The sequence below is a fragment of the Notechis scutatus genome, chromosome 3 (genome assembly GCF_049901735.1).
Source record: "Notechis scutatus isolate UNSWTSFEM ecotype Mainland chromosome 3, rNotScu1.2, whole genome shotgun sequence".
In the NCBI taxonomy this organism is placed as follows: domain Eukaryota; kingdom Metazoa; phylum Chordata; class Lepidosauria; order Squamata; family Elapidae; genus Notechis; species Notechis scutatus.
The window spans coordinates 169919495-169941184 of NC_142011.1; the positions used below are offsets into that span (position 1 = coordinate 169919495).

The following is a 21690-nucleotide window of genomic DNA, read 5'->3' on the forward strand; positions in this document are numbered from 1 at the left end:
CACAGTCTGTTGGACGGATGCCAACCAAGATAATTTCAGTCCAAAATAAAACACGCTTTGCTTCTGGCAATGCTGTGTTGTAATTGTCTCTCCTACATACTAGTCTCCCTAGCTGCAACCAATGAGGAGGATCATTGCCACTTCCTCTCTTGTATGCCAAGTTGTTGCCTTCTCCGTTCCTACTTGCATGTCCTAGGATGAAGAGGGGGTGGGCCTGGTTCTTCCTCTGACTGCCCAGCCAAACTTGGCCCTTCCCCAGCCTCCTCCACAACCTCCAGACGCACACCTCCGCTCCCTGTTGGCTGTTCCTCCTCTCCCTCAGAGTCTGACTCTAACAAGGGCATGACAAAACATATCCAATTTACCTTCCTCCTGTTTACTCCACAACAACTCTGGGAGGTGATTTTGGCTGCAAGAGAGTGGCTGGCCCAAGGTGGCTTTCATGGCCAAGGTAGAACTTGAACACATGGGCTGTTGCTTTCCAGCCCAATGCCTTAACCAGCAGACCAAACTCTATTTTAAAAATTATTTCAGTCAAATACTGTATGCATAATCCTTTTACAGCTTATAAAACTTTATTTTTTTAATATTTATTTGATTTGTCAATTGCTTACAAGATACAGGTATAAGAATAAATATAGGTTTGAATACATGAGATAGATACTTATAAGAAAAATAAAAAACAATAGGACAGGGACGGTAGGCACGATTGGTGCGCTTATGCATGCCCCCTACAGGCCTTTTAGGAAGGGGATGAGGTCAAGAGTAGACAGTCAAGGTTAAAGTTTTTGGGGTTTGGGGAAGAAACCACAGAGTCAGGTAGAGTATTCCAAACATTGACCGCTCTGTTGCTGAAGTCGTATTTCCTGCAATCAAGTTTGGTGTGATTAACCTTGAGTTTGTATCTATTGTGTGCTCTTGTATTGATATGATTGAAGATGAAGTATTCATTTGCAGGTAGGACATTGCAATGTATGATTTTATATACTATATTTAGATCAGACCAGAGGCGGCGTAGTTCTAAGTTTTCTAGATCTAGAGTTTCAAATCTGGTGGCATAAGATATTCTGCAATGAGTAGAGGAGTAGAGAACTCTTCTTGTGAAATATTTCTGGACTTTTCCAATTGTGTTAATATCAGATACATGATATGGGTTCCAGACTGATAAGCTGTATTCAAGTATAGGTCTAGCAAATATTTTGTATGCTCTAGTTAGTAGTGTGATATTACCAGAGAAGAAGCTATGTAGGATTAGATTAACAACTCTTAATGCCTTTTTGGCTATGTAGTTACAGTGGGCTCTAGCACTTAGATCATTTGAGATGAGTACTCCAAGGTCTTTGACAAAGTTTGGATCCTCAACAAGGTTTTGACTATTTAGCTTGTATTTTATTTTCTGATTTTTTCTGCCAATATGTAAGACATTGCATTTATTTGTTGAGATTTGCCATTTGATTGACCATTCTGATACATAGTCAAGGTCTTTTTGGAGGGTAATAGTAGTGTCTGTGGTGTTGAATAGCTTTATATCATCAGCGAAGAGAACACAGTTGCTCTTAATATGATCACAGAGGTCATTTATGTAGAGTATGAAGAGAGTTGGTACTAAAACACTGCCTTGTGGGACACCACTGTTGACAGGTACAGAATTTGATAGGATGCTCCCAATTTTGACCATTTGTTGTCTGTTTGACAGGAATGCTTCTATCCAGTTATGTAGGTGTCCAGAGATACCATAAGTTTTTAGTTTTAGTAGTAGTTTACCGTGTACCACTGAACCAAAGGCTTTACAGAAGTTATGTAGATTGCGTCTATTGCTTTGCCCTGATTGAGTTGTGTAGTCCATATGTTTTTGCAGTGTAAGAGTTGCAGATTACAGGATAGTTTTTTTCTGAAACCAAATTGTTTATTAGAGAGTAAGTTGTTTGTCTCTAAGTGGAGGATAATGGATTGGTTAATAATTGATTCCATGACTTTAAAGGTGATGCAGCATAAGGAGATTGGTCTGTAATTTTCAACTAGGTTGGGGTCTCCCTTTTTGAAGATGGGGATGACTGTGGCTTGTGACCATAGTTTTGGCAAGGAGCTGGTCCTGAAAGATTTTTCAAATATTATGCTTAGAGGTTCGGCTATGGCAGTGAATAGCTTTTTTAAAAAGTAGGCACATATTCCATCCGGTCCAATAGATAGGGATGGTTTTAGATTGTGCAATGCTTTTTCAACAATGTCTTCTGTAAAATCGAATGTATTAGATCATTGTAGTTGTCTATGGTTCGACTAGGAAGTGCTGGGCTTGATCCATTGCTGTTTACAAATACTGAGCCAAAGAATGTGTTAAAGAGGTTTGCTTTGATGGTGTCATCGTTGCAGTCTTTGCCATTAGGTCCTTTCTGGGGTGGGATGGACCTTGAGTCTTTTAGTTTATTGTTTACAAAATTGTAAAAAGCACGGGTGGAATTTGTGCGTAGAAGGTTTTCCTCTTGTTTATCTGGTGGCATAGATTTTTGTATCAGCTTTTGAAGTTGGCAACGTGTGCCTGTTCTTTATATATCCTGCTATTTTTGTATTTCATAAACATTGAAGGAATATTGTGATGATTAAGTATCATATGACTGAAATACGATGTGCTAACTAAAATCTTAACTGGAAGGATGGTTAAAAATAACACATTTTCAGAAACCTCTGTGGAAGGACCTAAGTAGGCTTGGTATATTTAGAGAAACCTAGCCTAGATTTTCTATATTATGATACTTTCCTTTCCAACTGAATCAGTTTTTCTAGGTCCATAATTTACTGAATGATCCAATTTAAAAAACCTCAATGGGTTAAAGTTTGTCAGAATTCTGTGATATGAAGCAAAGATATTTCTTGTGTCCCAAAAGCAACTGTGTTAACAGCTGTTTTTTCAGCTTAGTATTTTAATTGAGTAACTCACACATTAATGAAAAGCCTTACTAATTATTGTCCCCTTGGACAATCTTGAACAGGAGGTGTAAATTGGAGGATTGATAGGAGGTATTTGAAAGCATGTTATTCTATGCTCTTCACTTTTCCTGAATAATAGAATGATTCATTCAAAATGAAAATTTAGGAAATCACTGTCAGTAACTTTAATTTGATGGAAACTGAGACATAACATAGGATAACAATAAAAATCCCACTGAACGCAGAAATTGAGGTCTTAACCCACATTTATTTAAACAAGATCAAAGGGTTAATTGCCACACCAGAAATGGACATTGTACAGTAGACACTTCTCATAATGTCTGCCAGGCTATTTTTCAAAAATGATTTTAATTAAACAATAGAAATACATGGGAATTGGTGATAATTATATTTGGACTCAGGAAACTCAATTTCAAGTTGGAATGGGACATTTAGGCACCAACCCTTGGTCACACCCACTTTGCTTACAATTGGTGTTGGGCAGGGTGATTGTGGGGGCTTTGGGGGGGCAGTGTACAATTGATAGTGGGTGGGGCGATCACAGGGGCTAACCCTTTGGGCATTGCCCCTCCACAGCCTCTACAATCATCCCACCTACCACCAATTGTGCACTGCCCCCCCCACAGCCCTTGTGATCAGCCTGTCCTCTGCCAATTGTGTATTGAACCCCCAGTGCCATCCCTGTCATCCAATGCCAGATTGGCTGGCATCTACTTGTCCGGTGCAGCGAAATGCCTGGGCAAAACCATGCGCCAGGAAATGGGCTTTGACACATGACTGGGGGTGGAGGGCCAAGATGCCATTGGTGGTGAACAATCACTGGCAGAGGAAAAGGAAAGCCCACTGTGATTTTGGCAGCAAAGGTTGGCTGGGAAAGAAGTGAGCATCACCAAGAGTAGATGTCTGTACATTAACATTGTGGTATCTACTATCTGGTGACATCACTTCCATGTATAAAATGACCAGTTCAGTAGCCCATGGATGTTTTCAGATAACACATTAGACTCAGCATGCTACTTCCCTGAGATAAGAAAACAAAATATGAAACTGCTCTTCAGATGATACACTTGCTGGGCAAGCTAACTAGCCTGACTCCTCACTCTGAGCTTTGGATTTTACCCTCCAATTTCAGTGCTGACTGATTACAATGCTCACATGATATGATAATCCCAATTTAACCCAATTAAGCATGTTGCACGAGCACAACAAATGGTTGTAAGGTCACTCTGGAGATTTGTGGAACCTCATGTTCTGCAAAGGAATTACAAATGAAGGATACAGACTCCAATATTTATCAGAACATTCATTGCAAGAAACACTGGGTCATCTTATTGAAAAGGAAACTATTAAAATTTGTAATCATGCAAAGGTAGCATATCTGACTTATATTTAAAAATAATTTGCAGGAGCTAATACATGCTTTGAACATACAGAACAAAACACAAGTCTATGTTGCATAGTAATGCCTGGGCTATTTTAGATACAAAATTATTGTTTTACATGGAGTATTTTAATGAAGTTGTTTGAATTTCTAATGAAATTCATATATAATTGCTATCATTATGGCTTGTTGCACAGTCAATCAGATGTTTACACAGAATGTGGCTTTTTATCTATCTATCAAGTCCTTCCCAAAAAACCAGAATAGGCAGATGATGTTGTTTGCTGGTGTTAAAGATACCATTGCAGTAAGCTGTTCCAAGTAAAGGTTCTTTTGCAGTTAATTGATGATTCTTCTCTTCTCTTCTCTTCTCTTCTCTTCTCTTCTCTTCTCTTCTCTTCTCTTCTCTTCTCTTCTCTTCTCTTCTCTTCCTCTGCTCTTCTCTGCTCTGCTCTTTTCTCTTCCTCTGCTCTTCTGCAGCTGCCAATTTCAGCAAGTAACCCTATTATTACTATCAATATTTTATCAATGCATCAGTCCTAAACTTTTATTTCCTTGGAAAAATGTAACCCAAAAAGAAAAAAAATCACATCTTGAAGCAAAGCAAGCACTAAAGTCAGCTTACAAATGCATAAAAATATATCCTAACAAAATGGGGGCAACCAGTTAAGAACCGTGATGCATATCTGCTGTGCTTTTATTATGCCACCAGTTAGCATGGCAGGCTTGTTGTAATCCAATCTAAGAGGAGAAGCTTCAGATCTGATTATAAATTTTGTAGTAATTAGATGGAACAGTTGCCATCTGGAGACCAGCATCTTACATATATAAAGCACCATAATCCCCTGAGAAGCAATTGCTCAATCCTTCTTGATGCAGCCTTTTCATTGACTGGAAGGAATCTATGGCAAGCTGCATAGGGCCACAAAGAAAGAAACCCATAGAATTGGATGATCTAGACTCATTTGCTCTACTAAAAGTAAGGACACCAGGAATTATTGCTCTTGGAATAATCTCTCATTATTTGGCTAGCTGAATATCATTATCAAAAGAATTTATTAGGGGGATGAAAACGGCCCTGAATTTATGATCTGAAAGCTGGAATAATGATATTAAAAACCAAGATATTGAAGCTCAGTTTCAAAAGATGATTCACACCAGAGGAAAGTGTGAATACTAATGGGAAAAATGTATAGGAAAGGATTTTTTCTGTCAGTGCTTCAGTAATTCAGGATTTTTCCCCACACAGACAAAAAAGAAAATTTAAAGAAGAAATATGCTAGAGTTAAACTAACTTGACATGGAATGTATTAATTCAATTTATAGAGTACTACTTGTTTTCTGTGTAAGAAAGCCTAATCTGAGAATTAGTAGGGAGCTTTCAATTATTTTCTAGCTGTTCTTCAGAAAAAGAAGACCAAGATTTTATTAGATATAATCCTGAGCAAGTATTACGAAACCACTAGTCTAGTTATTGTATGTTAAGAATGTTTTTCCTATGTTAAAGTGTTCAGCATATTATTCAGTATTTTTATGGTACATTTTTAAATTTGAAAGATCATTTCAAAGAGGAGCTATTTTTTAATATTTAGAAATGATAATTGTGGATCAAATAGTAGCATGTAGTGCAGATGTAGATGTAGTGCAGTACATCATCATAGTACTTCTATGACCTGCAATTATATACTTGATATACAAGAATCAAAATGAAATTCTAAAACCATCTCCAGATATGTGTGCATAGGATTGCTCAATTGACTATGAAGCAAACATAATGCATCTACATTTAGAACATCTGCTGCTAAGGCTAGAAGCAAGACAAAAATATATATCTTCTTTTACTCTTTGATAAGATATTTCTAACTTCAGTTCGTATTGAAGCTTGAATCATGCTGTTGCTTCTTAGTACCATAATGCAAAGTATGTATGCCTTTTTCTCATAATATTAGAACTTTGGGCTGTCCAGTGAATCTAAAAGTGGAAGATTCAGGAAAAATGAGAGGAAATATATGTAGTACAGCTTCAATTCTATCACCTGTATTAGATGAACTTATTTATTTAGCATATGGTGAAGGTGTATCATACATGGATTTGCAATATTTATTTACATTTCATCTAGATAAAAAACACAGTAAAATATGAATGTTAAAAAGATCTGTATTTAGATAGCAATGTCTAGGCAATCATTGAAGTGCAGCATCATTTATGTGAGAAAAAAAATCAGATACTGGAATGGTATATGCCCTCAGCTTACAGTCAGTTGTGATGTGATCTACCATTTGATGTGGGAGCCTGCAGTTACATTGAGGGAAGGATGTGCTTATGAAGTGCGAATCTGATTCAAGGTTGTTCATTGCTAATGTGGTAGTTCAAAACCTGGCATCTTTGGTGCAGGGTAATTTACACATCTACCTATGCTGGACTTTCAACAACCATTTGGCTTTCCATTGAGAATCAATGTTCATGTTGTTAAGCAGTTTAACCCGTGAGGACTTCCTGGATTTGAACCTTTCAATGGATAAATGATGAAGGTTGGTGTGCACTGATAGGTGTGAGTTGTTCATAATTGTTCATATTTTGTCTGAATCCTCTCACTAATGCATCTTGCTTTTGTAAAACTGGCAGTGCTATATAGCTCAGAATAGAAAGCCAGCAATTTTGGGTAACTTTAATGCATCTGCTTATAACCCTCATGATGTCATTGAGTCTGGTGTCTAGCTTACTAGTATGGCAACTGTTGAGCCATATTGTAGCACGGCATTCTGCGGTGGAGTAGACTAGCCCTAGTGCTTATATTCTGCTGCTCATTTAGTTCTATTTAGTTTCTGGACTATGTTTTGAGTTTTCTGCTGCATTCTGTAGATGCGTCTTACAGGATAGAGCCCAACACAGTGAAGTGGAAGCATGAAGCTACCATTTTGTTGGTGCTAGGAGTAAGCCTCCAGTCAGTCAGTGAAGAATTTTGCCTAGATTTTTGGATATCTATCTATCTATCTATCTATCTATCTATCTATCTATCTATCTATCTTCATAAGTACATTTTAAAACCCAATTATGTGGAACAATAGTATGCAAAAAGGATTGCCCACTTAGCTCACAGATGGGCTTTCCAGAAATATTTTGTTAACTTCTAAGATAAATAGATTGCTGCAGTGAACATAACTTTTTTCTATCCAGTAAAGCTGGATTCTTATATATGTAGAATATACCTGTTAGTTCACTACACACAACAATTGATCTAGAACCAATATTATTTAATTGTAAGCCTTTGGCTCTTTTATTTAATATTTGGTTTGATTGTGTCAAAGCATCTTGTAAGAGCTCAAAAGAATCTTTTCCCCCATTTTGAATACAGGGAGAATCTTGGCATTGAAAATACACTCCTAATATACTCTACTCAAGATTAATAATTTAATAAACAGAGGGGTTGGGAGGCAGAAGGAGAAAATTTAACAAGAGATTAAAGGTTAGATTGGTAAAGTAGATAGCAGCATTTGAGTTTTGGGGATATACAATTATATTTGAAGAACAGAATCTTCTAAATTTGTCAATGGAGCCAGAGTTTTTGCCTCCTTCACTGTATTTCAAAAAGTGGTTTGGGAGCATAGGTCATTTCTCCTGGACAAGATAGAATTTTCCTCTTGCAGGATACTGTTCAATGATGAATCCATCTGAATTCTGTGAAGAACTGAACAACATATTAAGGAAGCCCAAAAGAAATTAAATGGACTATGAAATATTTAATCATATGAATAAAAAAACAATATTTGTACAAAGTTAACTTGGGTTTTGAGATGGACACACCACACATGATTTTTAATAAGCATAATAATAAAAGCTTGAAAATACTTGGTTATAAATTAATTTATACAAGAACCATTCCTGAAGGAAGTTGATTCTTCCATTTTTCCATGTTTTTCTCATCAAACAATATCCAAATTGTAATTAACAGCTGAGAGTTAAATTCTGAGTGTCCATGGGTATATTGAATAAGACATATGTATAAGTACTCTGTCTCTCTCTCTCTCTCTCTCTCTCTGTGTGTGTATGTGTTTGTGAGTGTGTGTGTGTGTGTGTGTGTGTGTGTGTGTGAGAGAGAGAGAGAGAGAGAGAGAGATCAGTACAAGGCTATAGTGAATTTTTTTTTCTGGGTTGTGCTCCAGATTTCTTTGCAAAGCTTTGATTTGCTGGATTCATCAACCTTAAACAACATAAAAAATATCCTTCTAATAAAAATGTTTGCAATGTAAAAATAGGAAATGTTGCAGTTATGTTTGCTGTTGAAACAAAATCCCTCTAATTGTTATTCGGGTGTGACTAAGTACCTATTGCTAAGTAAAAATATCTATTGTACCAAAATAAGATCTGTGAAAATATGTTGGAGAATTCTGCTTAAACCTGCAAGTAAAGATATCAGCCAGATCCTACCAGTCTTTGTGAAATTTGGAGATAACAGCATGGACCTGTTTAAATCATTGATCTTGGCAAGCATTACTGCTGTTGCTTTTGTTGAAATCTCCTTTGTTGGCTGTACATACATTAGGAAAATGTTCTTCTTGGGATTGTGAGGGAAAACATTGACTTCTTCCCTCTTCATTTACAGATTGCTTTTAGAATGAGTAAAACATCTTCAACCAACAACTCAGTGATCCAACCTCGCAGTTCAAAGAGTGAACAGTCTTTATCTGTGCACCCATCCAATGTCATTGAACCTAGTATGGCCAAACGGGTCTGCTTTTATAAGAGTGGAGATCCTCAGTTTAATGGAATTAAAATGGTTGTCAATAGCCGTTCTTTCAGATCATTTGATGCTCTGCTTGACAACTTGTCAAAAAAAGTTCCACTGCCTTTTGGAGTAAGGAACATTACTACACCCAGGGGAGTGCACAATATCAATAATCTGGAAGACCTTGAAGATGGAAAGTCATACATTTGCTCCCAACAAAAAAAAATCAAACCCATAAATTTGGAGGTGGCCAGAAGAAAGCCATTGCCATGGCAGATTAGTAGGCCCATCAGTGCTCGTCGTAAGGCTGTACAGTTAACCAGAGAAAGCAAAGGGAGTATGTTCCAACTGGGTAGCACAATACGACTGAGCACCCCTAAGAAGTTGCTGGTTTTCAAAAATGGCAATGCAAAAATCCGGTGTACAGTTGTCTTGGATAAGAAGAACACACAAAGTTTTGAGGCCTTTCTGGACCACATCAGTGAATTAATGCAGTATTCAGTGTTGAAATTATATACTACTGATGGGAGAAAGGTAAGATAACTATAAGATAATCAAATATGTTTCTTTTTGTGGAATTGGGAGAGGGACTTCTTGTGAATCACACAATATCTCTGATGAAATGTTCTTCAGTAGAGGTACTTTTACTGTCAAAGTAGACCTTCAAAAGAGAAACACTTTCACTAAACTTTTATAGCAAATATTGAAACTGAAGCATATGGAGAGATCAATCATTTTTTCTAATTTTACTAAAAGCATATTTAGTAGGGTAGTGATCTGGTTGGCAAACAAATAAAATGAATAAAATAAATTTTACTCAGCTGTTGGTACTAGTTGGTCGACTTCTCACATTTCAGCATCCATATAATAGTTATTTATTTATAGCCCATTTTACAAACCAAGTGACTCTACGACAAATTTATTGTTAAATTTTTTACCACAGAAATCAAGAAAAGTGGTCTGCCGCCTTTCCAAATCTTTTACATTTAAAAAGCTGAGTTACATTGTCCCAAATTCCCTAGTTATTACTAGATGCTTCAGTATTAAGAACATGATGGAAGTCTTGGAAGCATAAAGTAAGGAGATCTTGGTATATGCAAACAACTAGCCTTGTTTTAATCTGCACATTCCTGTTCTACTTCATCTGTGTACTCTTGTTAAGGAGCTTTTCCAGGGCATCTCTAGGAGCGTCCTCAATCTTACTACTAGCAATTAGGCACATCATAATCTCTTAAAGGCTATATTATGCTTAGACTTCTCATGAGGCATAATTCTTGTCCCCCCCCCTTTCCATTTTCCCTATTCACATCTTTACTTTGCCCCAGAAAGCAAGTACAAAAATGAAATCCCTTTGTCGATTAGCATCATTTGGACTCATCTTGTAACATAAAAAAAAACAAAAAACCAATGATTTTTCAGGGCAAATTATTGTTATATGTGTTTCTGTGCATTAAAATTGCATATAATTCTGTGTATTACAGACTTCTGTGCAGTGTTTTTTTTAAGACAGCACTAAGTTGTTCTTAAAATTAATTGGTAGGAGAAAAGTGAAGCTATCATGCCTTCTTCCATCACTATTGCATAGAAATAACAGCTTGCCAAAGCTCATTTTAAAATTAAAACAATTTGGGGATTTGTTTATCTCTAATATTTATTTAGGTTCACATTGCTAAACATTACATTTTATTTAAATTTTGAAAAATTACATTGATTGTGACGCTAAACCCTAGTGAGAGTTCCAAAGCTGTAACCTTGAGTTCCAACTGCAAACAATTCTTGGAAATACACACACAACACACACACACACACACACACACACACAGCACACATACTGTAAACACATACATTCCTTATGATTTCATAGGAGTGAACATACTTATGCAGGCAGAAGAGCTAGCCTTCTCTAAATGTCTCCCTGCCTGCTGTCTTCCAGCAGATTTTTGTTTTTCAAAAAACACAGTTGAAATATTTTAAGTTTTCTTTTCCCAAGATGTCTGTAGTTTACTTGTTGTGGCTTTGATGAATATTTAATATTAATATTTCTTTATCATACAAGAAAAATGCAAGTACTATGATGATAGAAGAGATGGGTTTTAATTATGATTTAGGGCTTTAACATCTCTTTTAAATGTTAATTATGTTAAGGCTGCAACATTTTATTTAAAAACTTTCATTGTTAACATGAACTTTTCTTTTACATTAGGAACAGATAACATGATACCTACCAGCATTGCTTGCATTTACAGATAACTACTTGCTAGACCAATTTTTGCTGAAATATGGCACAGGTTTATAAAACTTTTTAAAGTTTTCAAATGAGAATATTTCAGTTACTCAACCTAGTTTTCTGTAGAATTTTTCTGGTTCCCAGGGAGATTTGAAGGAAGTAGAGATGGGTAGCTGGTAGAAAACATGATAGATCAGCCTGAGAAAGGGAAAATCTTGAAGTAAAGATTGTGATGTCCTGAAGACACCTCTCAAAAGCTGATGGAATTCTGAAATTTTGAGAGCTGGCGGAGAGCAGAATCCACTTGCTGTGCCAGTCAGCTGTTCTGTATTTATTGATGGTGTAATAGCAATGGAACCACAGTGTTCCAGTTTTTAAACATTTACCAGCACACCACTGAGTAGAGGTGATCAGGAAAGGATCAGAAGGATGTAATATAAAAATAAGTGTCCAACCAAATAAAGCAAAAAGACCAGGGTTGTGATAAGGCAATCTTAAAATGTCCAAAAATCCAAGAGAAGGAAGCATTCAGATTGTGGCTAACATTGGAAAGGATTTTCTTTCCCTTTATGTGTGTCTGTGCAATACAAGCTAAATGTGGCATACATCCAAAGTTTTTAAGCTAGGTTAGTATTTATATTATTTCCTCCATCACTACCAATACCACCACCACTAACCAATTGCTAGTTTTTTTGCCAGCCCAAAGTAATTAATTTGGTAACTGGGTTAAATATGCTTTGTTTATTTGTTTATTTAATATGCCACTCATCACACTCTACAAAGTGACTATATAAATGAAACCAATTTTGGGGATGTTTTCTAATAGTTATATATGAGAAAGAAAGGTTGGGGAAGTGATCTAAAAAACGGGTTAGTTTATGAGTTGCTTTTTTTTTTAGGTCTCCAACCTCCAGGGTCTGATATTATGTTCTGGAGCTGTTGTGGCTGCAGGGAGAGAACCCTTTAAGGCAGGGAATTATGATCCTCGTAGGTATTCATTGCCTGCAAGACTTCCGGGGATCTCCAGTCGTGTCCACCCCCAAGCAAATCTCAAGTCAGAGAGCAGAAAAAGTAAGTTCCTTAAATTATCCCCACTTTTCCTCATTCTTTTAAATGATTGATAAGGTCAGCCTTAGCATCAGGTAAAATAAATTGGCCAGCTTGGGAAACTGATTTTGGGTATCACGAAAAAGATAACAAATGGTTAATTAGTTAATATGCTGCTGCTGCTGCTGCTGCTGATTTAGCCTTGGCATTGGGGAGACAGAGAGGGGCAGGCAACAGTGTTATTTTCTGCTTTAGGTGCCAAAATAATTTAACTTGCTTTCACTCTCCACTTTGAAATTGAAAGAATGTGAAATGTCTTTTGTTCTCTTCAGAAAACAGGATATCTTTGACCTGCCTTTATATTAAGAAAAAAAAAACACAGGCAAATCTCAAAGACCAGACTGAACATTACCAGTAGTCATGGATCAATCACTTTGTTTCATCGCAATCTACTTTGCTGGATTGCTATAAAGGGCAACTGTGAATACTACTTTAAGATACTTGATCATTGAGTAGGTGAAAAAATAGTAGTTAAACAAACAAACAAATTAATAAATATGAGAAATAAAATACATTTACTGGTACATTCAGTAGCTGAGCAATCTAACTATAACTTAAGCGGATTTAAGAATTCAAAGTGAAAATCCCAGAAGAACATGAAGTCTTGTCTTAACTCTTGGAGATTTTACTTGGTGTCCAGAAGCTTTCATATTTACAAAATGTGACTCTGGGCTGTTAAATGTTACATTAAACCAACATTAAATGGACAACAATAGCATATTTAGGGGCACTCTAACTTGTTTTCTGTAGTCCCTCCCATAGCATCAGGCAGAATTGTCACCATTATCTTTCAGTCACCTTCTGTCCTTAAAAACAGAATTATGATGATTATGGAAGCAAGGATAATGGGGTAACTGTACCCAGTAAATTGATTTTTATAAAATTTGTAACAAATTTTTACATTTTTAAAAATTTCTTCAAGGATTTTTTTTTATTCATGGAAATGGCATAGACAAGTCCCTGTAGGTTTCTTTGGTAGGGTTTTTTTTTTCAAAAGGGCTTTGTCCTTGCCTGCTTTTAGGGCTGAGAAAGAGTGACTGGCTCAAGATCATCCAGTTGGGTGTGGGTCGAAGGCAGGACTAGAATTCATAGTTTCCTGATTTCTAGCTTGGTGCTTTAAGCACTACACCAAATTGTTTGATTGTTTGATTATAGCTATACTTTAATATGCTTGATTGTAGCTATACTTTAATTGTTAATTGTTGCATACTACTGGCATTAAGTAATAAGGCTGTGGGGTACTTTAGATTCCAAAGAGGTGCTTTGGGACACTTGGGGGTTCAGACAAAGCATTTGCCAGCTCTTTAAAGCAACTAAGTGATCTGGAGAAGTGGTGCAGCTGTTTTAGAGACCAGTAGGCAAGTACCATGCCTATGTTCCCACACATTCCGAATTAGATTTTTTTGGAATTGAATTTGAAAAATGCACAGCTGTATGAATTAGACCTTTAAATAAACATGTGCAGCTCAGGATAGATGTTAGAAAATCAAGGGAATCACTTTCTCTGATTCTTCTAGGAAAAAAAAGAATGAAAAGATTAAAAGAAAAAAGAAATATAGTATGTTCATGTGTTGGCAACTTCTTTCTCCACAGTTGCCTGCAATCCTAGGAAGAGTTTGCTTTAAAACTTGACAATAGATGCTGAGTGAATATTCCCATGCACCTATAAGCACTTTTATCTGAAACACTGTGCAACCATACACATGTGTTTAAACAACCCAGCTTTTGATGAATGTTATATAATTATTTATTTTATTATATCAATTTATATAGCAGTCTCACAATTGCTAAATTAATAAAAAGGAATTTCAGTGCATATGTAGCTCCTTTATTAGGGATGCTTTTTTTGTTTGTTTTTGTCTAATTTAATGTTATCTGCATGTTTTGTACTAACAATGATTTTTTTTTGTATGTTTTCTTTTGCCTCTTTGCTGCCTGTCTGCTGCTATTTTTATGGATGATTATGCTGGATGACTATCTTCCACACTTTAATCTAACCTTGTCATGTTGGGTGCTTTCAATAAATTGCTTGAAAGTGAGCGGGATTCAGATAGATTCAAGATCCAGAACTCAGATGTTCTCTGCTTCTTCTTATAAGGAATACAGCAATGATAACAACTCAGATTCCTCTTTTATACCTGACAATGAAATGGGTACACTAAACAATTGTTTGCATGCTGATGAAAATTACCCTGAAGAGCATTTCACTGATGACATTGAAAAGTCTGTTCATCTTAATCAAGATGGCAGTATGACAGTTGAGATGCGAGTTCGATTCAAGATTAAAACAAAGGAAACTATAAAATGGACCACTACTGTTACACATGCTGGCACTTCAGCAGTCATTCCAGAAGATGAAGCATCTGATTTAAATATTTTGACATATAAAAATCCCACAGAGGAGTTCAGCATTCCTGAAAATAATGTCCCAATGCAGCAAATCTGTACAAAATTGATCAATCAAAATTCTGCAAATCAATTGAAAACTAGCACTGATGACATCTGGCAAGATCCACTGATGAACACAGAATTGAGGCAGGAAAGAAATAATGATCTTAAACTTAATTTCTGTAGACCTCCTACTCCTGGACCTAGAAAAGTCAGACAAAAGAAAGCATTAGTTGAAAGTGTTACAGTGGTATCAGATACAACTGTCCAAAAAAAGACGATAGGTCAATTTTCTGTCAGTGAAGAAATGGACAATGGCAAAACCAAATCTAAGCACTGTATGATTACTCATGCTAGCAGCCAAATAACGAATGTTACTAATCCCCAAATTAGTGGCATATGCAATAATCATACAGTGAATCAAACTCAGACTGACCAAGAGGAGAAACAAATGTTGAGCAAAGGCACAATTAAAAAGTCCTCTGATCTGCCTGAAGAGGATAGATTATTACATAATGATTTGGAGAAATCACTTGTAGAGAAAGGGTTACCTAACAGTTTAGCACTTGAAGGTTATTCTAGTATTGGACAAGAACAATCTTTAGTAAAGAGGAATAATACATCTATACTGGGCTTATCTAATAAATGTGATGATGTAGAACAAGAACTAAATTCCTTCAACCACCATTCAGAATGGTCTCAGTTAAAAACTGAAGAAATTATATATGACCAATGTCAAATACACAATTGTTCCTCATCATTGCCTCCTAAAAGCAATAATACAATTTGTAAATATGCTCCAATGACTGCTACATTAACAGGATCTGATTGTATTACTGCTACAGTCCTCTCTGATGAAAGCCAAGCTACATCATCTAGTGACAAAAAGAAAAAGAAGAAAAAGAATAAATTAGATGTTGTGAAACAAAATGTAAGTTCCCCAAAGAATTCATATGACATTTCCACTGAAGGTACTATAAAGAAAAATATAAACACCTACACAATTCACAACACAAGAGAGACGATGAATCATTCTCCTACCCAGTTAGTGGTTCATAAAAGAGAGCTTGCATTTCCTATTGGAAACTCTGACGGTGCTATTAAAACTGTGAACACCAGAGGTGATTTATATAGCCAAGTTTCAATCACATCCCAGCAGAATGACTTAGAAGATAACATAAAGAAAAATCTAAATAGTCAGTTGTCCCACCAAAATAGCAAATCTATGAAAGCTGAAGATCTACTATTAATAAAGGATAACACAAAACATGAATTTGATCAGATTAAAGATGGGACAGGTAAAGCTCTTAATAAACTAGAACGACCTGCTTCCTTAAAGCCTTTAACTGATTTAGTGAATGGTCAGAAGACAGAAGATAAAAAGGGAAAGATTATTTCAAATAAGTTGATAAAATCATCATCAAAACACAAAGAAGTGAAAAAGAAGAAAAAATCTGAAAGTGCTACCAGTAGTACAGACAAGGTCATGGATGAAACGAAAGTTTTGGATACTTTGGGGCATTCAGACTTTACAAATGAGATTACAAAACAGTCTCTTGAAAACTACATTCAAACCTGGTTGCAAAATGTATATCCAAAGGCTGCGAGGCCTCCCAAACACTGTGCTCCTATAAACTCGATTAACAAAAAATCACATCACCCAACAGTAAAGTCATTCTTAGATAAAGAAAGTAAAGAAACTGGGAGGGATAATATTCCTGAAGATCAACTGAAGACTACATTAAATAATCTCAGTGAAGTGCAAGCTTTGGAAGAATTATTTAAAGAATTGTATGAAACACACACAGATTGTTTAAGAAATGTTGATGGGATCTTGAAAGATGAAGACAAATATTTAATGCCATCAGATACCCAGGAAAAAGCGAAACTTTCCATGTGTGATATACATAAATATAAAAAGAAGCTTCAAGAAGAAACTGATCATGCAAGATGTAATTCTGAAATAAATGCTCAAGATGATCCTAAATCTGTCCCAGGTACTGAGAAATATTGCAAAAATAGTCTTTTGCTACAGAAGTTAAAATCAGCAATTTCCCATCTCGAAAGAAACAAAACTGGATGCCTCCAAAACTTAAATTGTCTTTCAGATGTTTTTTCTTCTTCTCTCCTTGGATCTCCTTCCAATCTCCTGCTAGTTTGGCTTCTACTAAACCTGAAAGAAAGTTTGCCCTTTATAAATAAAGATGAAATGGTGGGAACTAGTTGCAGTTGTTCAGAAATCTTTATACTATCACAATATTTGAAACAGGTTGCAGCTAAAGAAGATGATAAAAACTTAATGACAGCTGCTTCTGATGTGGAGAATTGCACAGCAAACTGCTTAATATTTCCTGGGGTGCAAATAGAAAAACAGGAATTAACATATTGCCAAGAAAATATTGTTCTGATTGAAACTAAAAATATGCCCGGCACTGAAGAACAAGAAAAACCAAACAAGAATTTAATCCTGAATGAGAGTTTAAATTCTGAAGAAGTTTTAGATGTGAAAGAGGTAGCAGAAGAGTTACAGAGCAACTGTGAAGAACAGCAACCATGCAGCAGGCCAGCAGAAAATGCAGATATGTCTGAAATGGTTGTGATGCAAAATCTGAACTACACCAAAGCACAGTCAGAAAATGTGGTTTCAAATGAAAACTTTCTTGAAGAAAATAAAGCTATTCCATTGCAAGAATTGGAGGAAAATGTCCCAGATCCATCATTAAATAATGAAAAACCTGAGCTATTAGAAGAATCTAATATCACTATTTTCAACACTAGTGACCATACTACTGGACAGATTTTTGATCTAGTATCATCACATTTAAATGATGAAGAATTAAATAGCTTAGAAGAGCAAAAATATATAACATCAATATGTGAAAGAGAACATTCGGATGAGAACCTTACTTTGGATATTAAAAATACTAGAAATGAGAACTATGTAGAAAATTCTACAACTGATAATCTAGAGGAAAATGATTCTTCAGTGGAAACCTCAGATAAATTATCAATAACTTCACCACAACCTTTCATTTATGAATCTAATCAAATTCCAATCAATACTGAGGATAAGAAATCCAGAGTGAAATTAATAATAAATCAACTTGAGTGTGGATCTCATTCAAATGCTTCTTTGGAGTTGAAAAAAACCATTGGAAGTCCTGGCACATCTGATTTGTCTGATTATCGACCAGAAACTGATGAAAGTGACAGCAGGTCTAGGCCTTCTAGTGACTTGTCTGATGGAAGTACAGATGAAGCAATATATGAAAACAGCTACAACACAGGCTATGTAAAAAGAACTATTGAACGACTTTATGGTAAAGCAGAAACTGCATTTAAACCCATTTCCAAGCCTAGTTCTCCATATTTGGGTCAGATGCTATCCAAAGATATAGAATATAATTCTGTACATGTAATCAGTGATAAAATCACTTTGCTTTGTCAAGCTCATAATGGATGGCCTGAGGATAAAGTAGCTTCTTCATTAATATCACACAATAACTGTGATTTAAATAAAATCAGCAATGAAGATGCTATTTTGCCAACCCTTAATGGGGAAGAAACATATAATGCTGATTGTTCACTCCAAAATGCTAACCAGCACAGTGAGTTTAAGGCCCAGATTGCTGAAGATGAAGGGACGCTGATCGATAAAGGAAAATGGCTTCTTAAAGAAAACCATTTAATAAGAAAATCACCTCCTGACAACAGTGGAATGTATGGCAATATGGATACAACATCAGCTGATACTTTTTTTGACAATCATAGTAGTGATGCTCCGTATTCTCATTTGCAGAATATGGTGCTAAGGTCAGCATTGAAAGAAATATCATCTTCTGATTTGGAAGATATGGCAAAGCCTTGTGGCAATGAAGGCAATTACTTCAACATGCCTCATAATAGTGAATCAGAGCCTTTTCCGGATGGTCCAGGTATAAAATGCAATAACAGCCCAAATAAGAAGAAGGGATGCAACACTTCTTCAGAATATTGCACAGAGCTGAACAGCTATTCCCCAGCATTCTCAATGGTCGATTTGAAATTACCTAACAATCGAATACACCCTCTAGATCAGATTACAGATGATACTCTAGTTCAGACCCAGCCAACTAGGAATGCTACTTCAAACAGGAATAGGCCTGAGACTCAAGATTCTTTAGATAAACTCCATGCTATTTGTGGACAACATTGTCCCATACTGACAGCTCTCATAAAACCACTGAATGAGCGGATCAGAGGATGTGCTTATCAAAAAGCGTCTGATATTGAAAATCTAATCTGGCTACCATACTTGATAAATAAATCCATAGGAAAAGATAAATGTATAATTAAACTCAGCAAACCCCATGATCAGCTGAAGATCAGCTGCATGAATAAGATTTCAGTTAACATTTTTGGAAGACATTACACTGAGAACATCTTAGATATTACAAATTGTAATAATTTTAAGTTACCTTTATCTCTACATTCTCTCTGTAATATCACAAAGGTTACTAAAGGAATGCTATTAAAGCCAGAGGTATACAAGAATCATGAAAGTAGTACAAGGAAAGATGATGCTCTTGGTGGGATAACTGTAGAACACAGTAATAATTTATCTAGCTATCAAAGCACAAGAAGTAATACCGATCAATTTGTTGGGAGAAAAAGGACTCCTTTATTAGAACATTTTATAGCAAGTAGTCAAAATGAAGCTTATTACTATCAAAGGAATTTCATAAAAATGAATTACTGGAAAATAACTCTGTATCTGAAAGATAGAAGTGTTCAGACTTTGCAACTTTTATTAATATTTAAACAAAAACCACCATTCAACAAAAAATATTTTTGGTTGCTTGTTTTTCTCTGTATTTTTACCTTTTCTGTAGAAAATGCAGACTTTTCATCCAAAAAGTTCAGGTAATATTAGAATAAAGATATATTGTTTGTGTCTATCACAAGATTAAATGGCAAAACTCCATAATTTTATGAGCATTAAAGAAAAAGAACTGTAGAAATAGATAGATAGATAGATAGATAGATAGATAGATAGATAGATAGATAGATATCCTAATGGTAATTGATAAAGAGTGAGTAGCAGTTGAATTGATATCTGACTCATGGATTCACTCAAACAGAAGACAAACATTCATCTTATCAACTTAACACTGCCATTTCCAGCTTAAAATAAGCTTGTTCTGTCATCCAGTAATATTTAATATACACAAGTATATATTGGTGCACATATATTTATAATATATTTATATTATAAATGTATATATATATAATATATTTAAGAACTGGGTTTTTATCAAACTGTTGACTAAAATTAACGTCCTATGAAATAAAATGAATTAATCCTCCCTCTGCAGATACCAACCATTCTTTTTTTACACACAGAAATAAACTCAAAACACACTGCTTTTTTTTCCTTCTGTGAGGGAGAAGGAGACAGAGAAAGAGAAAGAAAAAGAAGAAATCAATAGAGATAGATTGAAGGGAACGTGTACCAGCTGCCTTTAGAAAGCAAGAAAAAACTAGATAGAGAAGCAGAACTAGGTAGTAGGCAAGAGGTAATTGAACAGGGGAAGAAAGGCAAGAGAAATAAACCCAGTTTAGCTTCCTGGACTGAAATTAATTGCCTTCAAGCACAAATTATCTGTAGCAGATTAATTCAGATGAAAAAGCAGTGGTACAAGTATTCCAGCAAGTGAAATAATTTTCAAATTAGAACCATTATATATCAGTGATCATCAGGGAAAAGAGTTTCTGCGTCTTTTACTCAGAAAATTACAATGCACCAGAGGGAAAGTGGTTTATTTCCCTTATAACTGGGAGTCTGCAGTTGGTTCTTTACATAACTGATTGAATCTTAGTAGTAAAGAGACAACTCTGAAAACTGAAAAAATAGAAAATCACAGTTAAACAGCCCTCATGAGGCAGATCTTTAAAAGCAGCCATGCTAATAATTTGAAATTCTTCCTCATTTCAAAACTATTCTTAACAACAATTTTAAGAACCTCAATTAATTATGGCAAAATATACCTGTATTTGTTGTTAGTAAGTATAGTAACTTTTTAAATGAAACACTACACATCTATTTTATGGACGTTCAAACTAAAGGGGGGAAAAGTACTTATTCAGTTCTCTCTCTCTCTCTTTACCCATGCAACTTTGTAACAAAAAAGTGATTGTAGTTACTACAGCATAACTAGTGCAATCTAGGTAAAGGACAATGTTCCCATATATTAAAAATTTCAGAAACAACCAGCAGGCTAATACACAGTAGAACCTCAGGTGATGACTATAATCTGTTCCAAGAATTCAGTTACCTGACTTGGTCGTCAATGGAAGTGCATGAGCGTAAAAAAAATGGTACGGCATGGAAGGGGAAATTGGTGCGGATGGAGTTGCCACTTGAGCACCTGTTCGCGACCAGAAGTAAAAAAAAATGGTTGTCACCTGATTTGGTCGTGAACGGAAGCATTCGTGACCAGAGGTTCCAACTGTAACCACTTGGCATCGTTGTAGCACACAAACTAAGCAAAACCTTCCAAAACATCTTAAATAAACCAAAAGACCCAGTACCCCCGTAAGAAGAAAAATCAGGCATCATCTACAATATCCAATGCAAGACTGCAACAGCCACTGTAAAGGCATGTGGCAGAATACTAGCAGAGGGCATCCATAAATATCAATTAGCAGCCAGAAACATGATGAAAATTCTTTAATCTTACAACACATGGATACATTCAACGACAGACAGACAGAAAGACAGACAGAGAGACAGACTGACAGAAATAGGCAGCAACCCCACATGATCTTACTTAGTTAGGTAATGAAATGTCTGCAACCAGAGTACCAAGAACTCCGCAGCTCATTCCTGAGTGACATCTATTGTCATGTATTAAGCTTATTTATGTTATGATATTT

At 35.7% G+C, this 21690-nt stretch overlaps 1 protein-coding gene across 2 annotated transcripts in view; it reads left to right on the forward strand.

The window, feature by feature from the left end:
* The window catches only part of RP1 (RP1 axonemal microtubule associated), a 213712-nt gene that overhangs the window by 14289 nt on the left and 177733 nt on the right, over positions 1-21690 (forward strand). Inside the window, exons 1-3 of one of the 2 annotated variants that reach the window (XM_087961736.1) lie at positions 6610-6858; positions 8931-9587; positions 12180-12351. In XM_087961736.1, coding sequence (XP_087817862.1) covers positions 6850-6858; positions 8931-9587; positions 12180-12351 — 838 coding nt within the window. In that variant the 5' untranslated portion in view covers positions 6610-6849. Of the gene's footprint in view, positions 1-6609; positions 6859-8930; positions 9588-12179; positions 12352-21690 lie in introns of those variants that run through there. The other variant, XM_087961737.1, reaches the window with a different exon arrangement.